Below are 12,394 nucleotides of genomic sequence, written 5' to 3' on the forward strand. Positions count from 1 at the left end.
CCATTTAGAAAGTGGTCAAATGCAACTTATGTCATATTTGGGATTTCACTTTCTTAGCAGAGTACCAGGATTCGAACCTCCACGGTCAGAGTTAGGCACCTAATTGCCAGCACACAAAGTCAGCCGTCTAGCCAGCTCAGCCACTACGACTTCCACATTGAAGTCTGACAACTGGTAGTCTAGACTGCTTAAGCTGTGGTTACACAATGCCATTTAGAAAGTGGTCAGATGCAACATATGTTAACACAGATGATCTACCGACATTGACACAGATGTTGTACCCACATTGACACAGATGATGTACCCACGTTGACACAGATGATGTACCCACCTTGACACAGATAATCTACCCACGTTGACACAGATGACATACCCAAGTTAAGACAGATGATGTACCCAAGTTGACAGATGATGTACCCAAGTTGACAGATGATGTACCCAAGGTGACACAGATGATGTACCCAAGTTAACACAGACGATGTACCCAAGTTGACACAGATGATGCACCCAAGTTGACACAGATGATGCACCCATGTTGACACAGATGATGTACCCAAGTTAACACAGATGATGTACCCAAGTTGACACAGATGATGTACCCAAGTTGACACAGACGATGTACCCAAGTTGACACAGATGATGCACCCAAGTTAGCACAGATAAGGTACCCAAGTTCACACAGATGATGTACCCAAGTTGACACAGATGATGTACCCAAGTTAGCACAGATGATGTACCCAAGTTAGCACAGATGATGTACCCATGTTGACACAGATGATGCACCAATGTTGACACAGATGATGTACCCAAGTTAACACAGATGATGCACCCATGTTGACACAGATGATGTACCCACGTTGACACAGATGATGTACCCAAGTTAGCACAGATGATGTACCCAAGTTGACACAGATGATGTACCCAAGTTGACACAGATGATGCACCCATGTTGACACAGATGATGTACCCAAGTTAACACAGATGATGTACCCAAGTTGACACAGATGATGTACCCAAGTTGACACAGATGATGTACCCAAGTTGACACAGACGATGTACCCAAGTTAACACAGATGATGTACCCACGTTGACACAGATGATGTACCCACCTTGACACAGATAATCTACCCACGTTGACACAGATGACATACCCAAGTTAAGACAGATGATGTACCCAAGTTGACAGATGATGTACCCAAGGTGACACAGATGATGTACCAAGTTAACACAGACGATGTACCCAAGTTGACACAGATGATGAACCCAAGTTGACACAGATGATGCACCCATGTTGACACAGATGATGTACCCAAGTTAACACAGATGATGTACCCATGCTGACACAGATGATGTACCCAAGTTAACACAGATGATGTACCCAAGTTGACACAGACGATGTACCCAAGTTGACACAGATGATGTACCCAAGTTGACACAGACGATGTACCCAAGTTGACACAGATGATGTACCCAAGTTAACACAGATGATGCACCCAAGTTAGCACAGATGAGGTACCCAAGTTAACACAGATGATGTACCCATGTTGACACAGATGATGTACCCAAGTTAACACAGATGATGCATCCATGTTGACACAGATGATGTACCCAAGTTGACACAGACGATGTACCCAAGTTGACACAGATGATGTACCCAAGTTCACACAGATGAGGTACCCATGTTGACACAGATGATGTACCCAAGTTAGCACAGATGAAGTACCCAAGTTAACACAGATGATGTACCCAAGTTGACACAGATGATGCACCCATGTTGACACAGATGATGTACCCAAGTTAGCACAGATGAAGTACCCAAGTTAACACAGGTGATGTACCCAAGTTAACACTCCTGATGTACCAAGTTAACACAGATGATGTACCCAAGTTAACACTCCTGATGTACCAAGTCAACACCAATGACGACATCATAGTCACTAATGATGTAACCTAATGAAAGATTTAATTATTTTTTACACTGAATAGTCTCCCACAACTACAGTCTTCTGGTTTGTTTGAAGTCTACAAAGATTGCACAGTTACATATTTACACCTCTTTTACGTCTATGTAAGTGAAAACTTCATTCGTTGTTGTTTCCTATGTTATTTACCCAGTCAAGCATTAGACGACCGCTTCCCAGTGACCCGTGTCCACCTTGAGTGCGTATAAAGTGTGTACAGAGTGATTAGAACATTACTGAAGACAACGCCCAATGCTGTGACATGACTTCCATCTGCTGGCTATTGTGCAGGCATTGATCCCAGCATAAGTACAATCCTATATCTAAGTAATAACAAGTACTCTAGGTTTATCTCTTCCCAAACAAAGTCATTCTTTAATTACATGGAGTTAGACTTAATGACAGTTCTCTTAGCACCCATAGACACCTATGTCTTTAATTTCTCGCTTTATTAATCCCATGTGTAATAATTACATGAATATGAGATTACATAAATAATGTCCTGTTCTGAAGCTTTAGGGCTTCATAAAGATTAGTGAGTGAAAGCTTTAGTGATGAAGGTGTCCTTGTGATGCTCGGGATGACATGGACGAGGTCACGGTAGATAAAACAGTTGAGCTTCAGTCACTGTTATGCAGCAGTAGCAATGAAACTCAGTTCTCTTTCACACAATGAAATTTATTTCATTGGATCATGAATAAATAATGTCACGACCATTCCTTGGTTGATTTCGATTTGGACTAGGCGAAGTTGTATCCATCAAGAGAATTGATGTGAAATCGTATTTTCAGGTTCACAAGTCTAATGATTCAGTAATTATTTTTTTATGCAATTTCATTCAATTTGTTTAATTGAATAGTTGAGTAAGCGTCGTTGTGAGTTCATAGGATGACGTTTCTTGTCAGCCAGATCGGCACAATCAAGTTCCAAGTTGTCAGAATGGTTATCATTTTTGAATTATTCATTAGATCATTTTACGATGATATTGTGCAAGCTAATTTCTTGTAAAATTACAGCGACTTCTGAGGAAGTTGGGCTGTGAAACTGTGATATGATTTGATTGTTATATAGGATTGTGATTGTTATAGCATTTTGGTTGGTCGGTAATAAGCAAGTATGATGGTACATTAAATACATTAAGTGATATATTTTGTATTATTAATGGTATGCCAGGCATTCATTTATGTTGATCATATTTGTGTGTTGGGCTCTGTATGTCTGTGTCTGGAGGGTTGTAGCTCTCAGACAGCTGATTGTGTCACATTGTGTTTTTGTACCTGTTGGAGTCTGTAGGATTGCAACTTTTGGACAACTAGTGATGTTTTTGGGCTGTGTAGGTCTGTAGCTCTTAGAATTTATGCTTTTTGGATTTTACCTTTCAGAAAACTCAGGATCAGTTGTATCTTACTCTGTTGAGTTGTAGCTTTTTGACAACTGATGTGTCTGTTGTATCTGTCTCTTTTGAGTTTTAGCTCTCAGACCACTGATGTGTCTGTAGTGTCTGAAGAGTTCTAGCTGTCAGACAGCTGGTGATGTCTGTTGTTTTACAGGGATCTAGCTGTCAGACCACTGATTTGTCTGCCTCTGTTCAGTTGTAGCTGTCAGACCACTGATGTGTCTGTTGTGTTTACCTCTGTTGAGACCACTGTTGTATCTGTCTCTGTTGTGCTGTAGCTCTCAGACCACTGATGTGTCTGCCGTTGCTGAGCTCTCAGACAACTAGTGATGTGTCTGTATATCTGACACCCACTGAATACTTGAATTTTATCCCACTTAATGAATGTATTATTTTAGTTATCATTGTTGATGCCATCTAATAATCTGTAGTGTCTTCACATGTATGTGAAGCATTGTCCATAGTCTTTTCGTGGATGTTTCTATTGCATATTGTCATTCACCAGTAATCTGCTTATGATTTCACAGCTTGTGTCTTCTGTATTACACCAACATCTGTGAAAGTGTTTTTGTTTCAGTTCCACCTTTGTCCTTGACGACTGAGGTTTGGAGGAATAAGGAAAGTTGTCTCTTTTCTAACAAGTACATGTTTCTTTGTTGCTCTTCTCCAGGTACAAATTTACAGCTCACAGACCAACCAGATAACTCGGACTTTGAATCGGTTCCGTGAAGTGGCACATTGTGGATCATTTCGGGATGATGGTCGTCTACTTGTTGCTGGAAGTGATGAAGCCCAAGTAAAACTGTTTGACACAAGCAGTGGATCCATGCTCCGAGTATTCAAAGGACATGATGGGTGAGTGGGGAGATGACAGTCAGGTTACAGGGGACATAGTGATTCATGTGGACATTACAGATGAGTTGAGGGAACAAAGTTGGTGACTTATAATGGTTGAAGATGAATTTGGAGTTCACAGAACTTGTGATGTCAAGGTATATCTAAGGAAGCTATGCACAAACAGCATTAATTGTACAATTTCGACTAAACCATAGGCATGTTTAATGAATAATTAACGAAATATTGTGTCTTTGGACGTTAATTGGGTGAGTGTATGATATATCAAGGACAAGAGAGAGTCTTTCTTGCTATATTTGCTTGTTCACTCAATAGTTATGTTTATAGTTGATGTTTCCAATATTGTATGTGTTCTTCATCCAGTATTGTATATGTTGTGTCTCCAGTAGTGTTTCCAGTATTGTATCACTGGATTGTCTGGTCCAGCTGCTGAGTGTAAAACAACAACCAACCAAATCCAGTATTGTTTATGAAGTATTGTATATGCTGTTATTGCAGTATTGTATGTCTTGTTTATGCAGTTTTGCACATGTGGTATTTCCAGTATTTTGTAAGTTGTTTATGCAGTATTGTGTATGTTGTTTTTGCAGTATTGTATGTGTTGTTTATGCAGTATTGTATGTGTTGTTCATGCAGTGTTGTACTGGTGGCATTTCCAGTATTGTATATGTTGCCACATTGTTTATTTCAGTCCAGTAAATGTGACCAGGTTTCTGCAGGATCGGGTGAGGGTCATGTCTGGCTCCAATGACCGATCTGTCCGTGTCTGGGACGTCCCAAGCGAGAAGTCTGTGATGATTTACGATGAACATGAGGTGTGTACTCAAGAAGTATGGTGTGTGTTGTGTGTGAAGCTGTGTCATGTGACTGAAAGAAAGCTCACATATGTGATAAAAAGTGCTCTGACACAATTTGATACTCATTTCCACACACATGTACACACACAAACATGCAGTCACACACACGAACACACACATTTAAGAGGCTAACATATGCCACTAGTCAAAGCAAGGATGTCGATTGTCACTTTCGCATGACTGCTAGACATAGACAGAGTCACACATTGTACAAAATATGCAAAGTGTGTCAAATAAACAATATGTTTGAACACCACTGCACAGTTTGCTCGGAAGCTGCCCCTTGAATTTAGATGAAACAAAGCCTTGCCCCTGTCAGATATATTAACATATATAGTGTGTAGCAAGATTAGGTTTGATAAAAATGGAATTGTAACTATTTGTAGTAAATATTAAACATTCACACAATCTGACATAGATTGATCCATGCGAGCACGGTATATTATTGTGAGCAGAGATGTTATCACTATTGATGTTTTGGAGTTCTTTATCTTGAATTCTCCTGTGTTGATGAAGAAGACAGATATGGGGGTTTGGAAATTGCAGAACCTCTGAAATGGACATTCTAAACAGGAAAGGGAAGTCCAAGAATTTGTAAGAAAGAAATGAGGGAATATTTTTCATGCGTGGGCCTTAAGCAGTGTCAATTGCTTCTGTTGACTATGATGGGGATGAAATTGGAGATTTAGTTTGACAATTTCTTCCGTGAGATCCCAGATTCCCTTTCACAATGTGACATGATAAATTCTAACACAGCAAGATTTTGGCATGTTTTTTTGTGATGGGTTCCGCTTTGCCCTCATTCTGTTACAGCGAGTTGATGCTCAGTATTCTAAACATTTCGCAGTATCATAGAGGCTGGAGATGGGAAAATGTTGTTTCACCCTTTAACAACATCTACAACATGGACCTGTCATGATGGTGTATGGGTACAGACAAATGATATGCCTGGAAGAGACTGAAGTGTACAAGTCAAGTGGCGGGGAGGGCACAATGTACCAGATCACATTTCAATATTCACCTGTCTCCTTGCAGGAGGATTAACCATTACCTCCACACACCATTGTTCCATGTGAAACTTATCTGGAAATGTTGACTTAATGACATGCAAACATCAAACTTGACATGACAAGAGGCTTTTTGTACAGGTTGCTTGAATCCAGTTTTGTCACATTGATTGTAAGATATGATGAAGGATAGTTTTGCTAGTTTTCAACTTTCTGGTTTCAAGAATCTCAAAGGTTTTTATTCAAGGAAATTTGGACAGGAAATCGGATTAAGTGAATATTTCCTGGTAATTTGGTAGTTACAGGAATAGTGTCATCTGTTTCTGTGACACGGTTGTTATGACTGAATGTGTTAGAACATACATACTTATTGGTTTCAGAGAATGGCACTTTGGGAATCTAATATGGAAGTGCAGGGGATTTGCAGCCCGTCAATTTTTCGGTGTTTTTGTTCACTGCAAACTCAACTCCATGACAAAAGGACTTGGATATGTGCACACATAGTATTCCTGATTCCCAGATACACCATGCCAAAATATTTAGTTGATTATTGGGGATTATAGAAACACTGCTTCAAGAACTTTCTGTTTTCATTTCTAAAATCAAAACTGATTACAGTAATACTGGTTTTTTTGCCCCCATGCTATATTAAAGAACCAGTGTTTCATGATAGTATCACTAGATACAATGTGTCAAGCCCTTTTGTAGGGGTTCCCTCTCTGACATTGCTGGAATACTGATGAAAGCAATACAAAACCCAACTCATTTGTAGAATAGACACTTTTAGAATAGGACATAAGGCTTGCTGTGGGGTCATTAAGTTTTCTCCAAGTGTATTTAAATCAGAGGACATCTTCAAGCTTTAATTATTAACATTAAGACTGATAAAAAAACATTTTAATTTACAACAGTCAGTGTAGCCTTCGTTGGCTTAGGAAATATATGTATCCTACATTCTGGTCTCTCGTCAGCATACTTTTTGGTTTGCATGTTTCTTTCATTAATGATCGGCTTAAAACATCTTAAACTCTTTTCTGTCTGAAAGTGTTGTATATAGCAGCAAAACTGCTGATTTTGCATTTGGCAATACTATCTGTCACTTATTCAGTTTCATATCGTAGTTTCTGTATGGAAATAATGTGAATCTTTATGAATGTGTACTGACTCCTGAATATTTCTCCAAATCATGTTAACTGATATTTTGTCTTTCACTTTGATTTTCTCATTAATTTTTATAAATTTCAATTTCAGCTGAATTTTGCTTTTTCATTCGAAAATTGTGTTCATGACTGCTTTCATAACATTGATAATGCCAGATTTACGGGCATGTCTGTTTCTTAAAGACTTGTGTCTAAAATGGTACCTGTTTTACTTTGTTTTGGCTGCATAGTCTTCATATTAAATGATCACACTTGAAACAACATGGAGCCCATCAAAATATTTTCTACATGAAACACGATCACTAATATCATTAATGTGGGATTGACAAGGGTTGTAGATTTCCCCCAACCATCAGCTTTCATCCCCCTGCGGTGATGCAAGCCCCCTGGGGGTAGGGAATGTTGGTGTTAACCAGGTTTGATCTGGAGACCCTGAGGTCAGATCCACGGCCCTGGGGATGATTAACAACATCTACTGCACAATTCTCAGAATTTCTGGCGTACTTGTAGAATTTGTCCAAATTCTCTAATGAAACCCGATATAACTTTCGATTCCTTTCGCATCTCATGTGGTTCATTTACAGTGCCATACCATTGTGATGCCAGTCCTCCCTGGGAAATATTCTTCCTCTCCCCAAATATAACTTTGGTAGTTTATGAAGGTAACATATCTATCCCATGATATTGTGATAGCGTGCTAACATATTGCCAACAAAACCAGGCACGGCAAACTCTGCATATCTCGTCAGATGGTTCGTTATTGACATAGATACTCTCAGGATAAACTCCTTACATTCTAATCCCCCTGTGGTTCATACAACTGAAATTCACCAATTGGGAAAGCATTTCGCTAGACCTTTTTCCCCTTTAATTGCGACTTTAATTGGCAAAATTGATCAATGAAAAAATGTGAGGGTTTTTGTGCTGAAAGATTATAGAAAGAAGGTGGCAGACTCTCTGATGACAGAGCAGAACATTGGTCTAAAATTGTAGGTCCTTGGCAAATTAATTTGAAAAGGAAATATTTTTTGCACATTTTGTGTGCTTATTGCTCATGTGTGAAATTAATCGGGGAAATAGTTTCCCTTGTTACTTACGGATTCCTGCTCTGACTCAAAACATTAATCGCAGAATGAAAATAGTTGCGTATCTCGGAAGAAACGATATGCTTGTGCATTGGAGGAGGAATCAACACTGCATGTAAATATCAGTTTTTGATAGCTGTTGTGTACAAGTTTGTGAATTTGATCGATCGTATCTAGAGTAGTTTACATACCTACAGTGGGGTTGCCATGTCTTGCAACATGTGTCGAGCAGATTAATAGTCTTTTTATTATCAAATTTGCCGTAAGAAATAGAGCACTTTTGATGATGATTGCCAAATAATTGATGTTGATTTCCCCGGAAGTTGTATATTTCATGGACATAGGTTTTTATTTCAACTATTTTTTTTCTCTCCATGTTTGATGATATTTTCGTATTTGTAAGTGCTGGTCCCAACTTCTGACTTACATCAAACTGTAATTGTAGACCTAATAGGATTTATTGATTAACAATTAAAATATTTATTCATGTGAAATATGTTTGTGTCAGCACTTCTCTTACTCGAGAGGGATTTTTTAAAGAAATAAGAGTGGGTTTTTAATTTCTTTAACTTCTCTTTTAATTCAGAAAAAAATAAATGGTTCTATTTTTGCATATTTTTGGACTTACTTTTTGACTGGAGTTGGACTTATCGAAATCAAATATTTGTATTACTTTTTCTAATTGATAAGCATGTAAATGAAATTAGCAAGCTTGGAAGGTGTTTGTGAGTTTTAACCAGAGCCTGTGGTGATAAAGTGATTCATCCACAAAGTGGTAATTTTAATTGGTTAATGGCTTCCCCCTCCCTGATGTGGTATTGAGAGCATTCAGTTAATTTGCTTCTCTTTCAAGCAATAGCCATTCCTGATTTCTCTCAAATTCATCTCTGTCCCACATGTCCAATAAAGCCAGGCCCCTGCTCCCAGAAAAATAAGCTTAGTGACATTTTAATGTGCAACGATGAAGAAATGCAACAAGCTTCATGTGGGTAGCACATGACAGGTCATGACCCCAAGGTCGGTGCTTGACCCAAAACACTTGACTTCCTCACTGACCTCTGAACCCAGCTGCATTGACCAACCAGTGATTGTTGTATGCTGATTGACAGATTGACGAGAAATTGACTTGCCCCTTGCAGTCAGGGTGTATGTGAATGACAGGTGACATGGGGAAAGGTTATTAGTCAGTGTTGTAAATGATACTGATTGTCAGGTGATATTAACAAGCTATAACACTCAGCTGATGAGAGAGATGGCCACTTAGAAACATCCCTGGCTACATGTGTCATTTGATGCTCTGCTGCAAAAGCTGTCACTGGTTATCTGTATAACAGAAGACAAGGCCCATGGACATCAGGATAGTGTGTCCTGTGTATTGGGATGTACAGACACCTGTGTACATGAAATGGACAAATAAACATGATGTCTTAAGTCAGAGTGAATGTGGCTGACATTTAATTCTATTTTAGGTCAGGCACAATCAATTAAACAATTGAATTGTAGTAAGTATCTTTCAGTGGCACAAAAAAACTTTTGTCTTAAATTTTAGTGAAATTACTTGAGATGAGATAATTTTTATGGGGTTTGTATTGTATGTAATACTCTTATAATTTAACATCCAACATAGTACATTTGTGAGACTCTCTCCCTATGTATATGAGTCTATGTATATCAGGAAATGGCAATCAGTAAGATATTTCTTGTTATCAATATTGTCATGCTTTACATTCTATTGATTTATTCAAAGGCTCCCACAATATAGTTTATGGTTGTTCCTAACTAATCCAAGCAAACACATTTTCACTAATAATACTAAAAGATTTTTAAATATTCATTTATGATTTTGCTAAGCTCAAAGAAGAATAAATGAATGCGTTCTTACATTGTTTAAGAGAAACATGATTAATGCCCTGCTTACCAATGTTAACTGGGCAATATTTCCCAGTAAACATTTAAAACACTTTGATGGTTTGGTAATGAGATCTTTGCCTGAGGCAACTGATTCCAGATGTCTGTGAATTGACAGAAATCAATGGAAGATACCACAAGAGGAAATCGCTCTGGAATTCCTTCACTGCTGCAATCTGTGGAATGGTGAAAATGAATGTTATGATTATCATAACAATTATTTTGTTATGAAATATACATGGTCATTCATACTTGTGAAACTTGAGATATATAACAATTTATTTTTACCTTTATTTTATACTTTATTAGTCACATTATAGATTTCATTTTTTAAAAGATTTTAAATTATTTTTTCATATTTTGTGTTCATTGACAAATGTATTACATTAGTTTGGTCTATTTCAGTGCTGATTGTTGTATGTTTGGAAAATTAGTTTTCACCCAAAAAAGCTATGAAAGAAAGACTCCATAGCCATTTTGTGCAAGAATAGTTTCATCTTTCATCTCTGGTCAGAGAGTACAGGTGCATCATCTTTAGGGCGAAAGCTTGTTTATTTTCACACCTTGTTAATCTATTGTCCAGCATTATAGCGTCCTCGACCTGATTGAGGGGTTGAGAGTTACCTGTGTTGTGATCTCAGTTGACTGTGATGTATTGAGGTCGGGACGGAAGAGATCAGCAACAGTACCCAGCTCTGGGTTATCATTGTTTCCACAGAGAACCAACTTACTTTTTCATGTGTTTTGTAAACTCACAAAGGATGGGCAAAAAAGCAGGAAGTTTGAAATAGAAAACAATGGTGTGATTGGACTGTATTGTTTGATGGTAATCGGCCATGTGATGCAGACAGACTGCAGGAAATCCCCAGGCCTATCTGTGGGAGTGAGATGAACATTGTCAGCACACTACTAGTGATATCCTGAGTGAAAATCTAACTGACAGACATATACACCTTCATTAGCATGCAAATCTATATTAGTAATATCAGGTTTCCATGTAGATATGGTTTTGACCAGGCGAATGGTGATTGAGATACATTGTTTGTTTGATGGGATGAGAGTTGATGAGCAAGGTTGGTGAAAAGAAAACATCTTTTTAAGAGAAATCTCTCTTGTTTTTCAAATGAGGTATGTTTCAAGATGTGTAACAGCAAACATTTTGAAAAATATACTTTTGACAAAGTTGGCAGCTAGGGCCATCCTGAAACTCCTCAACATTTACACATGGGATTCCATGATGGATTGGTCCTGGGGGTCGCCTACTGGTTGTCAGAGGAGGCTTGGCCATTTTATTTATAACATCATTTAATCCTGAAAATACTTGAAAAAAAACCCCAGATTTTGCTTCAGGATTTAAAAAGAATAAAACTGTTTCCAGGACTTGAGGGAACAAACAGATCCCCAATGTGTTGTGGAAGTATACTGAAAGTCTTTTCAGAATTTTCTGTTGTCCGATATTATCTATAAGAGGAGCTAATATCAAGCATCTGTCACCAGCCTTAGTGAATTATTTCCTTTGTTTGTTGTTTTACAAGTATTTTTCATAATAATTCCATGACTACATGTTGTGTATTGGATGGTCAATATTATACTTATAATAGCTCCAGTCGGGCCGACCCTCCTATTGGAGGGGCGGTGGGGTAGCCTTGTGGTTAAAGCGTTCACTCGTCACACCGAAGATCAGGGTTCAATTCCCCACATGGGTACAATGTGTGAGGCCAATCCTGCCGTGATATCGCTGGAATATTGCTAAAAGCAGCATAAAACCAAACTCACTCACCAATTCGATGGTCAATATCATACTTATAATGCCTCCAGTTGGGCTTCCTACTGGACAGTCAATATTTGTAGTTATAAGACCTCCAGTCAGGCCTTCTAATGGATGGTCAGTATTTATAGTTATAAGACCTCCAGTTGGGCTTTCTGTTGGATGGTCAATATTTATAGTTATAAGATCTCAAAGTCAGGCCTTCTATTGGATGGTCAATATTTATAGTCATAAGACCTCCAGTCAGGCCTTCTAATGGATGGTCAATATTTATAGTTATGAGACCTCAAAGTAAGGCCTTCTAATGGATTGTCAGTATTTATAGTTATAAGACCTCAAAGTAAGGCCTTCTATTGGATGGTCAATATTTATAGTCATAAGACCTCCAGTCAGGCCT

The 12,394-nt window shown here is 38.3% G+C and overlaps 1 protein-coding gene across 1 annotated transcript in view; it reads left to right on the plus strand.

The window, feature by feature from the left end:
• Positions 1 to 12,394, plus strand: part of LOC137277446 (U3 small nucleolar RNA-associated protein 15 homolog) — a 113,444-nt gene that overhangs the window by 12,597 nt on the left and 88,453 nt on the right. The window contains exons 3-4 of the mRNA XM_067809175.1: positions 4,028 to 4,212; positions 4,904 to 5,027. Coding sequence (XP_067665276.1) covers positions 4,028 to 4,212; positions 4,904 to 5,027 — 309 coding nt within the window. The remainder of the gene's footprint in view (positions 1 to 4,027; positions 4,213 to 4,903; positions 5,028 to 12,394) is intronic.

This window comes from Haliotis asinina, chromosome 3 (genome assembly GCF_037392515.1).
Source record: "Haliotis asinina isolate JCU_RB_2024 chromosome 3, JCU_Hal_asi_v2, whole genome shotgun sequence".
NCBI classification, from domain to species: Eukaryota; Metazoa; Mollusca; class Gastropoda; order Lepetellida; family Haliotidae; genus Haliotis; species Haliotis asinina.